Genomic DNA, 21,821 nt, shown 5'->3' on the forward strand with positions numbered 1-21,821 from the left:
GATGGTATGTGGCCATCCCTATAATAGAAATGACTTTTTATTACTTTTTTATCAAAATCAATTTAAAACAAACAACATTTTCTTTTAAGTTCAAGATTATGGAACCTATTGCCTCTGGGTCTATTTTCACCATGTCTGGAGTTTCATTTGAGTGGAGTTTGGAAAATTCAGTTTCTAGATAAAACGTCAATAGAAAACTCCCACAAGCATATGGATAAAGTGTGTGTGAACTTACTCAAACCCTGCTTTAAATAAATTTATAAATTTTACACAAAATGTTTTAATTTGAACCAGCTTCACGCATTGCACTTCGAAGCTGCTGTTTATTAACTTATTGATCCAAATTATAACGCATCCTATAGCTGAATTTTCATGGATTTAACTTAAGCACAGAAATGTGGCTAGCAAATTTTCCTTCATTAGTGACAGCAGCTTTGTGGCTCCGCAGTCTATCTTCAATCTGAATGTTTTATGAATTTGTCTTTCCAAGGACATTGTGTTTTACCTCATGTGACGGATGTGAGAGAGAAGGAGGAGGAGCTGAGCCTGTCTCCTGGACTGCTCCGGCAGAGGTAGGCCTGATTTCGCGATGAAGTGGATGAGGGTGTCTGTGATTTTGTCCAAAATGAACTGAATAGTCACGGTGTCATTCAGTGTCTCCATGGAGCTGGAGAGAAGAGGAAAGGCACCTGAAAAAGAAAAGATGGCAGAGTATTATGTTTCTGATATGCTGGAAAACGATTGCTGAAAACAATGTACTGTACATCTAACAAGAACAAACAAAAGGCATTCCTTTTTCACTTTAACTTTCACAAATGGCGTAAAATGTGCAATATTTATTTTTTTATTAGAATTATTCACTATGATTCACTCTTAGAAATAAAACAAATATTATCAACAATCAATAAGTCTAATTATTCGATAGAATTAAAATATTCACGGAATTTGATCAAAGCAGGTTACCCCTTTCCTATTTTATGAATAATGTTGTTATGGTTTCAAAGGTGAGCACTCACCTCAAATCCCCTTATCCCCTTAAAGTTAGCTCTTTAAAGACCTTATCAAATTAAGTTGCTGCCATCTCGCATCTTATCTGATGCAGAGTTGTAGCAATTGGAGTTTTACATTCATATAACTGATTTCAAGATGGATGTATCCATATATTTTGCCATTTACATTTACAGCCTATAGTTACCATATATGAATACTGAAGAAGTATTTTGAGCTCTCTTGAGCTCACATTTAAACCTTTAGCAGGTTTTAAAGTTTACACTCCTTTTTCTATCCATATTCCTGCCTTTTCCACAGGATAATGCAATACACTAGCTATGCATTTCTTAGCTCTTTGCAAATAAGATGGTGGTGATGGATCAGAATTTAGGAATTTAATGTCTCTCAGATTGCATCTGTGTTCTCTAAGTTCTGGTCAATTAGTTTATTGTCCTCATGACTATGGGGGTGGCTCAGTATAGTGACTAGGCCTCAACACTAAGAAATGACAGGCCCTGGTTTCCAGTTCCCACTGCAGGCCCTGCTGTTGTAATCTTAGGTAGGTACTTTGCCCCAGTTGCCCCAGTCCACCCAGCTGTATAAGAGGGACCAGCATTGCTGGGGGGATGCCTGTGATGGACTGGTGTCCCAAGAGTCATGCACCCACTAGTATGCTTAATGTGCAGAAACCAGGACAAGTTCTGTCCTGATGAGCCACCTTGGTAGTGGTGTAGCGGAGCTAGTTTGGGCATGGTGACGTCATCGCCCTGCCTGCGCGTAGCAGGGACCTGAGCCGCCTGGGTTGGGGGAGGTCTCCTTTAGCTCATTTGACGGGATCCCTGTTGCGTTACGCCGGAGACCCGGGATCACGCCCAGATGTTGCGAGACGAACCGGTGGGGTGGAGCAGCGAGAGCATGAGCCCATGTGGAACCGGGAAGGTCACAGTGGCACAAACTTTATTTTTACTGAATGGGTACAGTACAGACAGGGTCACAGCACTTGCTTTATTCGCTCTCTTCAAACTTTAAATTACATGTGCTACGCTTTAGGCCATGAACCTGAGAGGAGAGAAAAAGGTTCCTTAATGTACCCCATTAACTATCTGAACTGAATGTGAACAATCTGGATTGAAAGCAAAATGCCACAATATCTTCAATACGAATCATAAAAGACTGTAGACCAAGCAGTAATTTTGCTGTATGGGTATATTGTATGGGCACAAGTTCATTTTATAATACTGAAAGCTGTCACCATGTATTTATTCTAACAGAAAACCTGTATTTTCAGTAGTCCATAGCTCTCTTTCACAGACTTCGGCCATTTTCTTTACAGATGATCTAAAAAAGATCTATCACATTCATGGCAAAAACTATCTGTTACATTTGTGGACATGTACATAAATGTCTACATGTCTACTAATCTTAATTGACATATTTTCTTTTCGTTTTGCTTATTGTGATCCTGTTAATTTTCACCTGTTATGTGTGCTAGCAGAAGTTTTGACTCTGTTTTTACCATTTTTTTCTTTGATCTTTTGCCTCACAAACGTGAATTTTAAACACTAATTGTCTGCTACAAGTACAATATTTGTGTCTGTCCATCTATCCATCTTCTGACTGCTTTATCCAATACAGAGTCACAGGAAAGTCAGAGCCTACCCTGACAACAGCAACAGTCCCTTGCAGGGCACACAGACACAAACATGCACACACTCACACCCGGGGCCAATTTTCCCAGAAGCCAATTAACCTACTAGTATGTCTTTGGACTGTGGGAGAAAACGAAAGCACCCCGAGAAAAACCACCCGAAACCACACTTTTCACAGACAGCGCCCCAGGAACTGGGCCCAGGGCCCCAGGACTGAGGCAGCAGGTTAGAGATATAATGCTAACCATTGTGCCACCCTATTTCAGTAATGAATGCTGTTAATTTCTCTGTGATGTTCCTGTGGTGATGCTGTCGTATCAACTGAATATTTAGTCTTTGGAAGAAGGGTTAGAAGGTACAGTTCATCCATCCATCTTCACTCCACTTTTCCTGGTGAGGGTCATGGTTGCAGCAAGCCGAGTAGATCAGCCCAGACTTCCTTGTACCCAGCAACAGATTCCAGCTCCTCCTGGGGGATCCCCAGGCTATCCCAGGCCAGCAGAGAGATATAATCCCTCCAGTGTGTCCTGGGTCTGCCACGGGGTCTCTGCCCAGTGAGACGTGCCCAGAACAGCTCCAGCAGAAGCCGTCTGGGGGGCATCCTAATGAGATATCCAATTCTCTCTATCTGGAGGAGCAGCAACTCTACTCTGGGGCTCTGATTGCCGAGCTCCTCACCCTGTCACCCAGCCCAGCAGCCCTGCGGAGAAACCTCATTTCTGCCGCTTGTATCAGAGATCTCGTTCTTTCGGTCATTTCCCAGAGCTCATGACCACATGTGAGGACAGGGACGTAGATCCACCCGTAAACCAAGAGCTTTGTCTTCAAACTCAGCTCCTGCTTCACCACCAAAGACTGGTGCATACCAGCAAAACAACTGATGCCAACACGATCCCCTTGTCGATCTCACTCTTCCATCACTCGTGAACAAGATCCCGAGATACCTAAACTCCTCCACTAACTAAGGGCAGCTGCTCCCCCCCCCCCCCACCTGGAGAGAGCAATCCGCTCTTTTCTGGGAGAGAACCATGACCTCAGTCTTGGTGCAGATTCTCATCCCAGCCGCTTCACACTCGGCAGCGAGGTACAGTACATATTTTAAAATTTTGTAATGTAAGTCCTGTGCTTAAAAAATAAGTAGACCACAGAGATGCATTTCCACAACTATGATTTAGTAAAAAAGGTGAAACAAATGTTATACTATTGTCACAGATGTCGGAAAGGGCAAGCTGTGGAATGGTCAGGAGAGCAATAAAGACCCAATGCGTAGCAGCAAAACAGGGGTTAGCCCGGGCTCAGGAGGTCAGACAATGTCGGGATAGAAACCTATGCCCTCAGGACACGGATGTTGGGCGACCTGGTGCTAGGAGGGTCTCAAGACATCCGAACCCTCAATGCTGAGCCAGGAAGAAAGGGTGACCCAGTAATATATATAGACCCACACAAAGACACACCAGAGGGACAAGAAAGACACAGGAAAACTAGGAACAGGACAGAGTAGGAGCGCCCTCTGGCTGTAGAGGGCTTGACAACTATTTTGAGAACTTTGGGAGCTTAAGCCCACACATATAATGTTTGTGTGATATAATGAATAGTGCTTCCATTATAATGACAGCTTCATAATAATTATCAACAGGTTTGTGTATTAACTATTAACACTGAGCTACTAAGCAGAAACAGCTCTTGGGAATAGTATTGAATACATAACAGTAAAGGGGAAGGAAACAGAAGCAATACAGTTCGTGGAAAAGGGAAATAGTGAAAATAATGTGGTATCTGGGTTTCATTGCACAACATATGAATGTCTTCAAATGTGATGTAAAAAAACTCACCAGAATTTAAAAGGATGATGGCCTTAAGACACACAAACTCCTCAGTCTTGAGATTCAAGGTGCGGAAACGACAGACAGTGGCTAAGAGCATATCAAAGATCTCCACCATCCCTTCGACACAGCTGCCCTCATTCCTGTGGAAGATACACAGAGGAACTTCACTCCACGCTGTGATAGTTTCACTGAGAGAAGTAATTGAAATTTAAATGCCTCTCCGTGACTGACTGTAGCTTTCCATTTGAGTGCCATTTTACTTTTCTGACAATCCACATCGGACTAAGTGATTACATTTGATCAAACTTCACCTTCTTCTTTATTGCTCTGATTTACTCAGAGAAAGAGAGTGCTTGATCTTCCAATGTTGACCATGAGGTCATTATCAAATATTCCTTTTTTCTTGATAAAATGTATGAAATAAGTATAAAGGGAGGTGGAAATATATTATTTTACTACATATTTTTTGCAGTTAATGAGAAAATCTGATTTCTGCGTCAGACCATATTTCTGAAAAGCAAAACATGTTAAATAAAACCCCACAGCAGAATTCTGGCTGTTGAATGATTTCTTTTCTCACAGCTACAATTATTTGTGTCAGATTTCTATTTCCGTATCATTAATCTGGCACACATTCAGAATGAAACATAGAAATAGAAAGAAGAAGAACCTCAATGATTTTGTCTTACAAAACAGTAATATGATTACTGAACTCAAAACAACAAGTTAATACAGTATAAAGAAAATAAAGGCATTGGGGGCCAACTATGATGAAATGTATCTTGCCAATGGCGTAGACTTTTAAACCGCACTTTATAAGTTTCTAAGGTTCTTATCTGTTTTACAGGGCCAGAAAAGCCCAGATAATCTCCAGGAATTTGGAGTGGATATTTCTGTACTGTGGGCTGTCACAGATTAAGTGGTTAGCAGTATTGATGAATTGGTTGTTTATAGAAAAAGTGATTTAACTCCTGGCTAAAAGGAGTTGGCAACAAATGTTGGCAACAAAGGCAATATATGGTTTGATAAACAGAAGTAGAACCATTCTTCTTGGGAATTAAGCACATCTATCCATCTATCTATGGGACCAGTCTTGTAACCTGCATAAAGTACTATGGGCAAGGTGATAATACATAATGTAAATATAATAAATAATCCTTATACGTATAGAGCGCCTTTCTAGACACTCCACTCAAAGTGCTTTAAAGGTAATGGAGACTCTCCTCCACCACCATCAAGTGTAGCACATACTTGGATGATGCAACAGTAGTCATAATGTGCCAGTACACTCACCACACATCAGCTGTCAGTGGTGAGGAGAATAGAGTGATGAAGCCAATTTATAGATGGGGATTATTAGGGGACAATGGTTGGTAAAGGTCATGAAGAACTTTGGTCAGGGCACTGGGGTTATTACTGTTTTCATTAAATGTTCTGGGATTTTTCATAACCGCAGAGTCAGGACTGCAGTTTTACATCTCATCCAAAGGACTGCACCTTTTTTAATCTCTATAGTGGGGCAATAGACCCCACACAGACAGCAGGTGAGGCCCCACTAACACTTCTTCCAGCAGCAACCTTAACTTTTCCAGGAGGTCTCCCATTCAGGTACTGGCCAGGCTCACACCTTCAGTGGGTAGTCAGTTGTGAGTTGTAGGGTGATATAGCTGCTGGTAATTCAATGTGAACAAATGGGGTTTTCAAATAATATGGACAAAACAGGCAAGAGATATCTAGAAAGCTACCTGCAGAAACTTTGCAAAGCCTGGAAGACAATCTTACTAAACTGAAGAGAAACTGGACTACAATCTGAAAGAACCTTACTTGTGCCCTTAAACCAGTCTGAATGTATTTTGTAGTATATTAAGAACTGTACAGACAAGTTGTGTTATTTTTTTTCTTTTGAAACAGAACAGCTAATACTAACACAAATCCCATGTCTCTCTGATGCATTTGCTTTGGCTCTTGAGTTGTTTACCATGATTTGTAACAGTGCTACTGACATGATGTGTGAAGGTAGAAGAAGCAGAGAAAGGCAGAAGGGCCCCTTGCTATGAAGTAAAAAATATTAAGTACTAATTTATCAGTGGCAGGTGCTTGTTTAAATCCAGAGTATTGAAATTCAATCCAGAGTACACACAAACAGTACTATGGATTTAATTTAACCTTGAACCTTTAAGTGTTTCATTCCTAAAAGCATTTTTAAAGTTAGACATTTCCAGGAGTCTTGTATCTATCAGCTTCTCGGATATTGTTATTTAAAAAAATGTTTTTACCTCACTACTTCTGTTTATACATTAAAAGCAGACACCTTTCATCCAATACCACAAAAGATATTAAAGAGAAGTCATCCAGTTAGTCAATTAATAACAATTCTGAGAAATTGTAGCTACTCAAACTTAAAAAAAAATGAATGTCAAAGAGAAGGCCATGAAGTTAAAAATATAATGAAGTGAAATGTAGGTCACCCTGACAAACTGATTCATTATTAATTGGAAACATTGTTACATACTAAATTACATTTTTAACTTATCTGACTATCACTATGTATTTCTCTTTTTTGGTTGACCAGTTGTGCGTAGCCTTCTTGATAAATTAGTGAGCAAAAAGGTACTTGATATGCAATACATTTCACAATATGATAGAATTAATGAATTTTTCTACAGTTTGTGGTGTTCATTTGAGCTCGCCCCAGGTATTTTGTATTTTAAAATGCTGTTATATTTGTTTTCTGTTTCTTGCTTAATTTATTGCAGTTTAAGATACTTAACAAAATTCTTAATTAAATTATTTTTTATGAGATTTTTTTTTATTAAAGTGGCTGGCACTATTAGAAAAGCAGAAAGCATTTTTTTTTCAAATGCACTCTTTAAGAGTAAATTAAACAGTGCAAGGAAGACATCTAATGCCTCATCAACATTGAAAACAGACAAAGAAACAGACTGAGCAAGTGTAAATTGTCCTGCTTGGCACCTGGTCGACAAGATTAGTATTTCAGGCTCACTGAACCAGCAACTTTTCATATGTCCTTGTGAAAAGCCAGCGGTATGGATCAGTATGTGGTGTTTAGTGAGATGAAAGGCATAGAAAGTACAGCCTGTACCTGCAAAACATGTATATTTCTGAGTGGTATGATTAATTCACTCATATTCTCGTCTTTTTTGGGGGGAGAAAAAAAGAGCTCTTGGAAGCAAATAGAACATTTTCCACAGAAAGCTATTTTAATTAAATCTTCAGAGCACCTTTTGCAAGGGAGGGAGAGATTGCCAGTCTGAAAATGAAACAGGAGCAATTTTAAAAAATGTTTCCTAGAAGGCTACATATCAACTTACTGATACCAATGTTAAGACTGGGGTCATTATTTAGCAAAATAACACATTTTAATTATTTTTATGGGATGATAACCACAGTTTACAGGATTTTTGTTTTTACTGGAAAACTTTATAATTTACTTGGTATATAATATATGAATTGAAAATAAGAAATATTCCATAATTACATAAACAGTGTTCTTAGCAGTTGTGAGGAAGATATGATTTTGTTTTAAAGCTATATAGAGATATGTCAATGGTATGTTGTACTGCCTGCAGAATTAGATTAATACATGAGAACACAGTACATATTTTGGTAACTATAATGAGATCAAGCGCCTCAGGTTTTATTTTTTTTAGTTTTAGACACAATAACAGGATGCCAGTTTGGCTAAGGAAGAAAGGAAAAGAGCTGGAGTGATGCTTATTTGAGGACAATTACAGTTCAACAAATATCTTTTGACTTATTAGTGGGACTTTTTGTCTCACTTATTTTAATCAAGCCTTGGGAGCCATATCTCAGAAGTTTAAGACAATGGTGAGACGGTGTTAGAATGATATAAGGCACTGGCAAAATCAAATCACCCCACTAGTGCCTGGTTTGGTCTCATCTCCTATTTTCTATCCAACAGTAGAGCTCAGGTGTTTATCCAGATACACAGTAGTTGGCCTTGTAACATTATGATATCAGAGGTCAGTATACTGAGATGTAAATGGCTATTCAGTTGTACATAAGAACAAAAAATCAATTATCTTGTTGTCTGTTTGGGAAATGAATTATTAGTCCAAACAAAGATATTTATTTCATTGCACAAGTGTATGAGTGCACCATTACTTTTTTTATAAAGGATTGTTTGCATTACCTAATCATCCTGAAACTTCACAGTTTGATTAAAAGTACAAAACATGACAAGGATGTCTAAAAACGTCTTTGATATTTTTCTGTCATATTTTCATATTTCACAATTTGGAAATAACATTACTCTGTTGATTCCCTGTATTATTTCTTAGCAGCACTGTGCGGCAATCATTTAAGGACAAACAGTTAAATGCAGAATTGAGATTAAATAAAGGTATGCCGTTTCTTTCCTGGCATCAGTCAAGGAACAGCAAATAAGGCATTGCAACAGCTGAGTAAAGAATAGACTGCTGGAAATGATCAGGACTAGACTTGTGTAACAAAGAAGAAGTAAAGGCTGACAATGCACTGTCAGAACAGCTCTACGTACATCCAATCAATTCTCCAAACCCCTGTTTAACTAAACAAATAAATATATACAGACATACAAAAATGTTCCTGCGACTTCACACCCGAAGAAGGCTCCACAGCCAAAACGTTGTGTTTCCTTTCTTCTCTTTTCAGCATGGAATAAACCTTTACTTGTTTCTTCTACTGCTGCATTGTTCACATTGTTAACTACTGGGCATTGAAAGTTCTTGTGATTACTTCTGGTTTTAAAAAGTTTTCAATATTCATAGAGTCAGATTCATTACTCTGAAGGCTAAGTTGCATATTTTTTATGATTTCATGAATGATAACCCAAATATTCAAAATTAGATCAATAATTAAGAAGCAGAACTATATTTCATGAAGAGAGTCTTTAATATACCTATATATTACTTCATGGGTTTCTGTTTCACAAATGGGATGTACAGTTAGAAATGTCATAATTCAAAGTAATCCTGGCTCCCAGAGCAATGTAACTGAATTTGGTTTATAAACAGTTGAGTGGCCATACAGTATGCAACCTGTCCAGTGTCACAGACTGGAATGGCTTGTTCATCCACACATATAATGAGCAGGTGTATTCCCCCTCTGAGTTCTTGTCATCAAAATTGTCAAATATTGTCAAGACATGTTGCTAAGATATAAGTCTGAGATAAAATGGATTTTTGTACTTTTAGTAGAAAGGTTTTACCAACCTGTCCAGAATCAGGTCAGGAGCAAAAATGAGTTTCCCGGGAGACTCCATTGAGCGCCAGATGAGTCCAATCATTAACACCTCTAACCAGGAGCTCTCCAGCAGCTGCACTTGGTCATGAAGAGATAAATCCAGAAACCCTGGGGACAAAACAGGCAGAGCTCATAGAAATGATTTCATTCTCAAAGACAACGATTAAACTATAATCAGAAAGCAAAGGTTTCTAAGAAAAATGATGAAGAAAAATTATAATACATAATTAATGTAAGGACAGTGCAGTGTATCTCAAAGGCTTGAACGTACCTGTGTGATGGTGAAAAATGATTGAGATATTTTATTTTAATTCAGATAGAAAACTATTTATGTTTACATTTAAATGTTTAGAAGACTGGAGGACCCCACACTTTTTCGAGGAGCTCTGATGATCACTCCAAATTTAATTGGAAACAGAAGCATTAGATTACAAACAAATAGCAAAAAAATCTGACTACAACACAGCAGCCATATCACCCTGCAACTCACAGCTGGTAACCCACTGAAGCTAAGCAGGTGTAAGCCTGGTCAGTACCTGGATGGGAGACCTCCTGGGAAAAACTAAGGTTGCTGCTGGAAGAGGTGTTAGTGGGGGCCAGCAGGGGGCACTCACCCTGCGGTCCATGTAGGTCCTAATGCCCCAGTATAGTGACAGGGACACTATACTGTAAAAACAGGTGCCGTCCTTCAGATGAGACGTAAAACTGAGGTCCTGACTCTCTGTAGTCATTAAAAATCCCAGGGCATTTCTCGAAAAGAGAAGGGGTGTAACCCCGGTGTCCTGGCCAAATTTCCCATTGGCCCTTACCAATCATGGCCTCCTAATAGTCCCCCTCTATGAATTGGCTACATTACTCTGCTCTCCTCACCACTGATATCTGGTGTGTGAGATCTGTGGTAAACTATACAGTTCATAACAATTGCAACAAAATGGTACCATTCTGCCCTATAATGTCCAGTTTGTTATTAATTATTATTAATTTACTATTCTGCCCCATTGATCCAGAGTGGCTTATACTTAATTAACAACAATGCTTTGGTTTTTCAATTCACTTTTCATCTTAATGTATCCTGTGCTTTATATATGGGAGACAAATTAGTCCAGCAAGCATCACATACAGTATGTGCCAGCAGCCCCACTGCACAGCAGATCAGGTGGAAAAGGGAGAAAATTACTTCACATATTGAATTAGGCAGACCAGACTGAACAAGACCAAAATATAAGTTAGTCATGACTCTGGGGTATCACACCTACTCTTATGAACAGTGCCATCTGATCTTTAATGACCAGTCACATTAACATCTCGCTTCCTACAGTGCAGTTCAAAACCATACTGGGACATTGGATTGGAAATTCTAGTCCAGAGTAAACAGTGTCATCTTCTAGTCCACTAAAAACCATTTACAAGGTGATTTCCTTTGAGGTGTTTTATCCCACCCACTGACCAGACCCAACATCGATTCATTTATGAGATGTGACATTTCGTTTGTACATATTTACACAAATGGGTATTTCAATGTACAGTAGCATGCTGAATGAAGAACTTTTCTCAAGGGTTCAGCATCAGTGCGCAACAAGAGATTTGAACCTACAACTTCTAGTTATGTGTCATTCCAAACCCTAGCCACTTCTCCACACTGTTCACTAGCTTTTGCTTGTTTCTCATTCTACTCAAACTCACTTTTCTTACAGCATGGGCCCGATCTCCAGCAGAGATTACAATTATATGATATTGGGTCATATTTGCTGCATGTCACCCACTGTAAATTCTGTGCTGAAGACTTGAGTTTTGGGCATGATGCATCCAATTGTTTATGTCAGTCTTTTTGTCTTTTTAATCTGACAAACAACAGGCTATTTGCTATACCTGGACTGATCCCTACAAACCTACTTCCTTTTTTGACAGTAGGACAGAAAGCACTGTCCTTTCTGCTAACATCACTATGAAATGAATGTGTATGATTTTTTCGACAAGATGAAAATGTGAAAAGCAGGAATTCGGTAGCTACACAAAGTCTTTTGAGAGGAATAGCCTGTATTGAGTTTTGCATCAAAGCTCATCCAGCACCTCTCCAGCATACGTATCCTTCAACAATGTAGTGCATGTCCAGATTGCACTGACCCACAACACAGGCGATGATTGATTAACAGCTGTTAAAAAACACAATAATGTGTAGTGAGTTTAAAAGTTAAGTGGATCAAATGATATGAATAAGTGATGAAGCAGAAGAAATTTCTGCATGCTTGTTTTAGTTCCTCTGTTGTCTATTTATCATAATTTACCTTCAAGTCAAATAACAAAGGATAACTGGACAAGAACACTCGGCATTGATGATTTAACAGTTTTCTCTATTTGTTCTATGTATTTTGAGTATTATGTGTTGGTAGACCAAACATGCATCACTTAAGGTCATATTCATATAGCAAAAAATACAAGCATAAAACTGATATTTCTACTAGCACCATTACTAGTGACATGGCTCCCAAAGCAAACATTCATGTCTTAAAAAATCCTGTTTTTAAAATATTCTTTCGTTTAATTTCTTAAAAATTTAAATACTATGTCTACACTGCATTGTTCCATGGAGGATTGAATAAAACATAAATTACAAAGATAAACTGATGCACAATGAAAACACTCGTGTTTTACTTCAGTCGCTAATTGGATACATAAGTAATGTTATGTACATTTTAAACATTTAGCCGATATGGTTGTTGACAGTTTGAGCAGTATTGGTCTCTTGGGATAAAACATTGAGCTCCTGTCACGTGATTTTATAAAACCGCCAGGTGTTCAGTGATAGGTGGCTGAAATTAGTTCAATCTGCCTAAATGAGTTGATTAAGAATCTGCCATTCTAATTAATGCAAGAGCAACAAAAAATATGGCCATGTTCCGCTTGTGTAATGCACATCAGTCGGTTGCTATTGGAATGACTGAAAATGGCCTGTTTATGAGGGACATTACTAAGAGAGTGAGACCTTCTGCTTCAACAGACAGCATGCTAGTTCAGACAAACTAGGAAAACAGCTCACTGAGGTAATCTTTCCAGCCCTGGTACAGGCAGACTATTTCAGTGCTATTTTATGTGTTTAGTTGATCTGCTTTCCTGTTTAGCCCTTAAGTTAACTTTCTGTCAATGAAAACAAGAAACTTTGTTTCTGCACTCAGTCCTGAGTTTCAAAGCATCCAATCTGAAGGTTGCCGTTTTCAACAGCTTCAATATACAGAACTTTAAGCAAATTATATTAATCTTGCTTACTATTATTTTTTACTAAACCACTCTTAATATGTGATGAACAGACACAGGTGGGAAAGACAATGTTTTAATAGAAGGTACAGTACATTCCAGGCAAGGGACCAGAATAAGCACAGTTTGGAAACTCAGAAACTTGTACAAATGTTTTGGTATTATTAGTTGATTGGAAATACCCTTTGACCTTTTAGGAATTGAAAGCAAAATTTGAAATATGCCAGAAAGAGAAAAGTGAAATCCATTAGCCTGTGATTAAGAACTAGGCAGAGGACACAGGGGTCTCCCACTGACTCATAGTTGGGAACTCACCCCATCACCCCAGGACTGTCACATCAATCTGATCCATCTACATTAAGTTCATTGCAGTGGCTACAGCATGAAAAATTCCAAGAAGGTATGAACTGAACATTAGCAAAAAAAGCTATAGCTTTCCGTCTGAGTGCAAATGACCTGCATGCTCAGAAGCCCACTCAGAAGGAGCACACTGACAACTTCAGAGTGCAAGATGGAGGTAGAGAGAGTGGTGGAGTGTTTTAGTCACCAACAAATGCCATTTTGTCCCTGACAGACCTAATAAAAGACAGTGTGATCTCCAGCTGATGGCCACTCTTGACTGCTGCAGTGGTTAAGCCACCCAAGGCCAGACAACCAGGATATTGTGCTTCTCTAAACATTAGAATATGCATAACACATGAATTATATACTGTACAGCACATGGCCTATGCTATGTCTGCTTTTTCAACTGTTGTTTAAGTAAAACACTTTAAGTGCCATGGTGGTTAAAATAAAATACAAAATACAGAGGTGCTATCTGTTGTAAAAATGACAATCACAAAAAACATCAAATGAAAACTTGGTGTCTAGGAAGCAGTAATTAAGATTTCAAACAAGCATCAAAGTGCTTTAGTTTATATTTCCACAAATGAGCTCTCACTTCATTCACATTTACAGCTTAAAGCAAATTGTACCCTGTTGGGAAAAGCTTTAGGAAACAGAAGTCTGAGATTTTTTTTGTACATTTAAATTTTAAATGACACTTCTATCTTTTAACCTTCTCCAGTGCTAATGAGCAGTAATCACCTTTTACAAACAACAGAAGACAATAAATTCTGTTTTTCAAAGCTTGCCAAATTGAGATGCACTCTTTGGTGCAGTTTAAGGACTAATTAAAATCTTCATATTTAACTGCTTTTTGTACTTCACTCTCACCATTATGTATTCTGTGATGTCAGTCATTAAACTACAGAAAAAAATAAACAAAATAGTCCCTTTCCTCAATTGAAAATATACTGCTCACAAAAAGAATTAACAGGAATTTTAAAGTCCAGCACACTACAAAAATATTCAGTGCCTCAGAAAAATATTCACCCCCATCAATGATCTGATTTTTTGTTGAATGACAAATTATGTACTGTAAATACCGTACATTTTAAACTCAATAATGTTTTAGCAAAACTATCATTTTTATGAGGGAAAGAAGTTAAATGTAACACCTTTAAAGGCTTAAACAGCAATAAGAAAAAAAGGTTTGTAATGTTCATTATAGTTTGCCAGTAGCTTAAATCCTGAATGTCAGTACCATTTGCAGGGGAGTATATCCAGCAGCCATATCACCCTGCAACTCACAACTGGCAACCCACTGAAGTTAAGCAGGTGTGAGCCTGGTCAGTACCTAGATGGGAGACCTCCTGGGAAAAACTAACTAAGGTTGCTGCTGGAGGAGGTGTAACCCTGGCGTCCTGGCCAAATTTCCCATTGGCCCTTACCAATCATGGCCTCCTAATAGTCCCCCTCTATGAATTGGCTACATTACTCTGCTTTCCTCCCCACTGATATCTGATGTGTGGTGAGCGTTCTGGCGCACTATGGCTGCCGTCGCATCATCCAGGTGGATGCTGCACATTGGTGGTGGTGGAGGGGAGTCCCCATTACCTGTAAAGCGCTTTGAGTGGAGTGTCCAGAAAAGCACTATATAAGTGTCAGCAATTATTATTATTATTTATATATTTATTACTGCGGCCATACTATGATAAGGCTTAGACTAAATCTTGTATAAAAGCAACCAAATTAATATCCTAGATTAAACTTATACATATATCAGTAAAAGAGTCATGGACACTCATGTAAGGATGTGAATTAACAGGCCGTAATTGATGACACAACTGAAACGATGTAAACTCTTCATTTGTGATTCCAAGTTTCAACTCTTGACTGATGGGAATATCAATCTTTCACGATGGGCACTGTTCCTGCTCATGCTATTTACTCATTTTTCCTTTCTTGAACCCCCTTCCTTACAGCACTGTGGTTCCATGCAGTGTTGTGTTGAGGCCAAAAAGGAGCAGAAATGTCTCTATGGTGCACTTTGGCTTTTTAGCTGTTTTTGGCATCTGCTACATAAATCATCGTGTTGAAGAAAGCAAAGAATGTCTGAGTTTCTTATCATACGTGGTTAAAAATAAAACAGAGGAATCAACCCTAGAGTTCCCAAGACATAAAAAAAGCCTTTATATCAGATGGAGGCAGCAATTATTCAGCACGCACACAAATACTTCAGAAGTACACTGTCACATTTACACTGTGTCCTGATCCTTCTGTACTCATTATCTGCACCGTTGATTCTTTACCATCAATCCCGGACCTCGACCTCAATTTAAAAGGCATATTTTAAACCTCAGAAGGAGACTTTTGTGCAGCATTGATGAAGTGATATATCCTTATTTGGTTATACCCTTTCATGAAAGCCCACACTAAGGTACTCTATCAGCCTCAAATTGTAAACAAACTAAATTGGTATGTGACAAAATAGATGACTACAAATTCGAAAATGTACAATATGAATAAGCTATTAGCCTTCTTATAACACTTCAGGCTTATATGGACTGCTCTGGAAAATGTATAGTTATATACTTTGTTTTTCATTTATAACTTTGAAGAACTTAAATCAATAAAGCCCTGTAATAGAGTAACAGTTTGTCAGATCGCAAATCATTGTTGCCTAGATTAATCTCTGGAATGGTTATGAACCATAAAATGGGAACACAATGTTATGTCTGTTTTCAAGTTAGTAGGCCAGTGTGGTTAATTTAGTGTTTCAAAACTTACATGCTTGATTGCAGCCTAAAGCAGTAAATTATTCTCTGAGTCAGTTGCTTTTAGTTTTGTCATTTACTTGGACTGATCTTAATCCTGCTGTGATGGTGCAGTGCTGTGGACCTGCTACTGGATTAGCAACAGTGAGTCAGTAATTCTTTCCTGTTCAGAGGTTAGTGACTTTTCAAATCACAGCCCCTCTAATACTTCTTGCTTTTTCGAAAAGGGGACTTGTTAATCATATACTCAAGTGAAGGCTATTCTTCTTTTAAAGTAAAAAAGAATTGTGTATACACGGTAAGCCCTGCACTTGTTCCCTGTGAAATTTCACCATCTTTACAGTAATAGGCTGTGGTGCTGCTGTCATTTGCAATTGCAGGTTGCGATTAGTTTTGTAAATCTCCAATTGAAGGGTAATTATTTTAGGAAAGGCCATTTCCAGCCTACCACACATAATTGTATTCTTTTAACAGAATTTCAAGTGCACATTGTAAGGGATATACATTAAGTTTTATTGCCAGGTAGTCTTCTACACCACATGTAAAGAGGTCCAAAACTAAAGACGAATGTTATCTATTTTTCTGAAGTCTCACGTATAGTGCTAATGTTTAATGGAATAGGTTTTCACAATTTATTGATATTATTTTCCTTTGTAAATGGGAATGAATAAGGAATTTATTTTCACTTTGATTTTTTTTATCTCTTGCCACACAATAGCGCACATACTGTACTTGATTAGAAACCATATAAAGAGAGCACACAGCTAATAGTATCCTTACACTTATATAGCGCTTTTCTGGACACTCAACTCAAAGCTCTTTATAGGCAATGGGGACTCCCCTCCACTACCGCCAATGTGTAGTACCCACATTGATCCAGTACGCTCACCACACATCAACTATCAGTATGGAGGAAAACAAAGTGATGATGCTAATTCATAGATGGGGATTATAAGGAGGCATTGATTGGTAAAGAACAAGGGAAACTTTGGCCAATATGCCAGGGTTAAAACCCCCAGTCTTGTCAAGGAATGCCCAGGGATTTTAATGACCTCGGAGAGTCACAACCTTGGTTTTATGGCTCATCTGAAGGGCGGTGCATTTTTTTTTTACTTTGTCCTCATCGATACACTGGGACATTAGGACCTACACAGACCATAGGATGAGTGCTCCCTGCTGGGACCACCACTTACCTGGCAGGGGCGATACCATAATCACACAGGTGGTTTGCCCTGGGGGAGGCTCAGCCATTGCACACTGGCTGTGCTGACCCCTGCGAATTCCCCCAATGTGGGAATCTCGACTTTAAAATTGTCGTCTAGAGGAGGACTGCGTTCGCGCTCTCTTCTGATCGGGGCGGTGCGGTGGCTCTGTGGATCTGGCTGGAAGGTTGCTGGTTTGTATCCCATGGTCCACAGAGGACTCCTACTCCATTGAGCCCCTGAGAAAGGCCCTTAACCCCAACTGCTCCAGGGGCACCGTATAAATGGCTGACCCTGCATTCTGACCCCCAGCTTTTCTCCCTGTCTGTGTGTCTCATGGAGAGCAAGATGAGGTATGGGAAAAGACAAATTCCCAATGCAAGAAATTGTATATGGCCAATAAAGTGATCTTATCTTATCTATCAGCTTTCCCACCAGGAGAGGGGTCACTAGTTGTGAGCTGCAGGGTGATATTGCTACTTCAAAAAAAAAGCAAGATTCTGGTGTGATGAAGGTAAAGTTAATTGTTCAGTATAATAGGAATATTTGTGGAAATGTTTGTGTTTGGTAAAGCATTGCTTTTGCTTTGACAGTTGCTGTGGTCTGTTTATTTTGGCTCCTAGCTGTGGTCCAGTTATTTAAGGTAAACCTCAGTAAGTCCTGTATTTATATTTTGAATCTTGAATTTTACCTGACTGGTTCAACGCCTAACACTTGCTTTGCTTAATCATATACCAAAGAGACAGAAAACAATACATTCCATAGATCTAATATCGAATTTGAAAATGTCATGGCCCAGTCTATTTAAATTTCTAGCCGCTTGAGAGAGAAAGAGCTTGCTCTTACCCGGTACTTTTTTTGCCCACGCTATCATGTGCACTAGCTCCTTGTCAGCCAGGTTGGTGAGCAGGCTCATCATGGTGACTTCCGTGTATGGCCTTGTGTGCTCTTGCTTGGAGCACAGTGTCGGCGGCTCGGCGCTCATCAGGAAGTGCAGGACCTGGTCCACGGACAGGTTCAGGGCTGGGTTCTTTTTCCTGAGATCCGGGGCCTCCAGGGAAAGCAAAGTTCTCCTCTGAGGGGGGCTGCAGTCCCTGTAATCCTTCTCCTCCAGCTCCACTCCCTTGCGCTTCACTTTCTGTAGGTGTCTGCCCCTGCGGTCCTTCCGCACTCCTGCCGGGAACAGACGCTACAGTCAATAGTGACATTATTGTTACTTTTTTCCCCTGTTGCTGAAAAATTACAAACTTTAAATCCTGGTTTAACCCACATTGACTCTCTCCCTGTAACAGATTACCACACTTGTACCAGATGGGTTACAGTAGAAAGGAGGACAGAAGGAAGAAGCCTCTAATAAGCAAAACTACCTGAGCAAGTAGGGGAATTTTGTCATTAGCGGGATGGGGTCATTCGTTTACTTAATCCAAGCCTTAGAGAACCAGTGGAGGAAGGCTGATGTCCCTGCAAACTTTCAGGTCCTCAGACTCAATGTTTTGTTGCTGGTCATGGAAGAACTGACCAAGTCAAGCCCTTGGCCAAATCCAGCAGTGCGTGGGCTGTTGTGTGTTGCTGCTTGGACACAAGCAGTCTTGACACAGCCCAGACTCTAACCAGTGTCATCTAGGTTAGTGTAAGGTTAATTCCTTACACTTATATAGCGCTTTTCTGCACACTCCACTCAAAGCGCTTTAAAGGTAATGGGGACTCCCTTCCATCACCACCAATGTGCAGCCATAGTGCGCCAGTACACTCACCACACACCAGCTATCAGTGGGAAAGAGAACAGAGTGATAAAACCAATTCAAAGATGGGGATTATTAGGAGGCCATGATTTGGTAAAGGCCAATGGGAAATGTGGCCAGGACATCAGCTTAACACCCCTACTCTTTTCAAGAAATACCCTGGGATTTTTAATGACTGCAGAGAGTTAGGACCTCAGTTTTACGTCTAATCCAAAGGACAGCCCGTTTTTACAGGGTATTTGGACCCACACAGGCAGCAGGGTGAGTACCTCCTACTGGCCTCACTAATACCTGTTCCAGCAGCAACCTTAGTTTTTCCCATGATGTCTCCAAACCAGGTACTGGCCAAGCTCACACTTGCTTAGCTTCAGTGGGGTGCCAGTTGTGAGTTGCAGGGTGATATGGCTGCTGTATGTGTAGCGGAGCTAGTTTGGGCATGGTGACATCATCACCCTCCCTGTGCGTAGCAGGGACCTCAGCCACCTGGACTGAGGGAGGACTCCTTTAGCTCACTTGGCTGGTTCCCTGTTGAGTTACACCGGAGACCTGGGTTCGCGCCCAGTTGTTGCGGGACAAACTGGCAGGGTGGAGCTGTGAGGGCATGAGCCTGCGCGGAACCAAGATGGTCACATATGTAATATGTGATATTTCCTTAATATGTAAGGAAATAATGGAAAGTAGTTTTACGCATCTTCATATGGTAGTAATACATGTGTGTGTCATGACACAGAAGAGAACTGTCAATATCTGCTACCAGTACTGCCTAGCATTTGCCTCTCTGCAAGAGACTGGATAGCTCCCATATAACAGAACACTTACTAAGTCACGCTCTTAGTTAAAGAATACATGACAAGCAATGAAAACTAAACCGTGAAGCTTAATAATGAATATAGAAGAACATGTACTGTAAGTGTCCACAGGAATCATTACCAATCGTCTCCTCTCAATATTCTAATATTTACAGGTTATTAATCATTTCTTTAAATAATACTTATTCTGCAATATTATTGATTACAATATTAATATTGCAATAATATGGGTTTTCATTATGTAAATGGTACATGTTGCGTGTAAGATTTGAGTTCCTTTAATGTTATTTATGAATTTGTAGAAAGTTCTTCTTGTTGTCTCCTTGTAGCGCATGGTGATGCCGGCAACATTTTAAAGGTTTGGTTCCAAATAAAGGAGCTGGAACCCAAGATGGAAGTAGTTATTATTAGTAGTAATAATAATTGGTAGTAGTTATTAGTCTTATTATGGTAGTACTAGGTTATGCCCTTTGTTTAAATAACAGTGAAGCAACAAAAACACTCAGACAAATGATGTCTGCTCAATATTTTTTTTTTATTTACTGAGATGGCCATCCCATGCCTGGAATGCTGAGAACTGTAATACCTTGATCAAGAGCACATCAGCAGTATCTGCAATGATGACTTGAACCTATTGACTTCCACAATAAGACCTCAGCAATCAGCAGTCCTTTACCACTCCAGGCATGGCTGCACATGAGCCAGTAACACCTGCTGCGTGGTCATAGTGTATCACAAGTTACCCTTTAATCCATTTCTCATTTTGATAATCATTTACCTTTCAGCAGAAGCAATGAAAACACTGAACGTTTAATGTGCACATTGTTTTCAAGGGTGACCCTTCACCCCCCCCACCCCAAAAAACATCTGTACATTTAATAAATGGATGCAAAACAGTTAACGAGGTCCTTTGCCTAATTAACTCGAATTGATTATTAGTTATTAAAAAACACTTAGAAGAACCGTGAATTTCGAAAAGTTGAAAAAGTGTACTTGTATACTGATGATTTTAAGAGCCAGCACCCTTAAAAGCAGCATCTTTGTGATGCAGATATCCCTCATCTATCTATCTATAGCATGTGGACTGTGACCATGTTAAATTATATCTTGATACATGTTCATGAATTGGTTATTTGCAATTTTTACAGAGGTCTGAAGAAAGTCTTTTTCCCGTCAGTGAGTTCTACTGATAAGTAGGGAGCATTGTGCCTTAGAAGCTGGATGTTATAACAGACGGTATTAACTATTTCCTTTGGTTTTGGCTTGGTGCCCAAAGCCAACTCAGTCAGAAAGGGAGCTGCAAATTGATCAGGTACTGCACTTTCCTTTTTTTGACACCAGTGCTACATTGCAGAAATCGCATGGCCACAGTGTATTAATAATTGCATGCACTAATTTCACAGAAAATAAATCAAAACTAATTTGAGACACATTCAATAATTAATGAGGAATCATTAAATAATATTCCACTATAGAACTACTCAATGTCTGAACAAAATTTTAAAAACAAATGCTACTACAAATTCACTGACACTGCAAGTGTTCCAATTGGAAAGCATTTCTATAAATTAGTGGAATATAAGAATACATTCTTATTCTTATCTATTATGTATCTCATGTTGAATGAGGAAATGAATGAGGAAAATGAACGAGGAAATGAAGCTCTTGTAAACATACTTGAAGAAAATAGACCTAATTTTAAATGCTCCATGCACACAGAGATAGACGCATCAGACTATTTTAAACTAATTTATATGGATTATCAATTCTGCAACCATATGGTAATTTGTCTAGTAATATGAGATTATATATACAATATTATATCATGCTAGGAAGGTGTAATGGGCTTTATTATCATGTTTGGACAAGTTGTTTCCTTGAAATCATTTTAACCTGATTCAGATTCCCTGAATATAAAATAGCTCATAATCTGACAACTCTAAACCTTCTTTCAATTGATTTTGAAATATGAAATAAAATTGTAATTT

At 39.1% G+C, this 21,821-nt stretch overlaps 1 protein-coding gene and 1 non-coding gene across 3 annotated transcripts in view; one reads left to right on the forward strand and one right to left on the reverse strand.

Annotated features, from left to right (window-relative positions):
• esr1 (estrogen receptor 1) overlaps positions 1–21,821 on the reverse strand; it is a 46,627-nt gene that overhangs the window by 1,873 nt on the left and 22,933 nt on the right. For both annotated transcript variants that reach the window (XM_088625384.1, XM_088625383.1), the window contains 4 exons: positions 18,129–18,455; positions 9,700–9,838; positions 4,472–4,605; positions 506–689 (listed from right to left, as the gene is read on the reverse strand). In XM_088625384.1, coding sequence (XP_088481510.1) covers positions 506–689; positions 4,472–4,605; positions 9,700–9,838; positions 18,129–18,455 — 784 coding nt within the window. The remainder of the gene's footprint in view (positions 1–505; positions 690–4,471; positions 4,606–9,699; positions 9,839–18,128; positions 18,456–21,821) is intronic.
• On the forward strand, positions 17,266–17,430 carry LOC148674776 (U1 spliceosomal RNA). Its single transcript, XR_015935617.1, has one exon. It is a non-coding gene; the product is annotated as a U1 spliceosomal RNA (small nuclear RNA).

This window comes from Lepisosteus platostomus, chromosome 3, assembly GCF_059453375.1.
Source record: "Lepisosteus platostomus isolate fLepPlt1 chromosome 3, fLepPlt1.hap1, whole genome shotgun sequence".
Taxonomy (NCBI): Eukaryota; Metazoa; Chordata; class Actinopteri; order Semionotiformes; family Lepisosteidae; genus Lepisosteus; species Lepisosteus platostomus.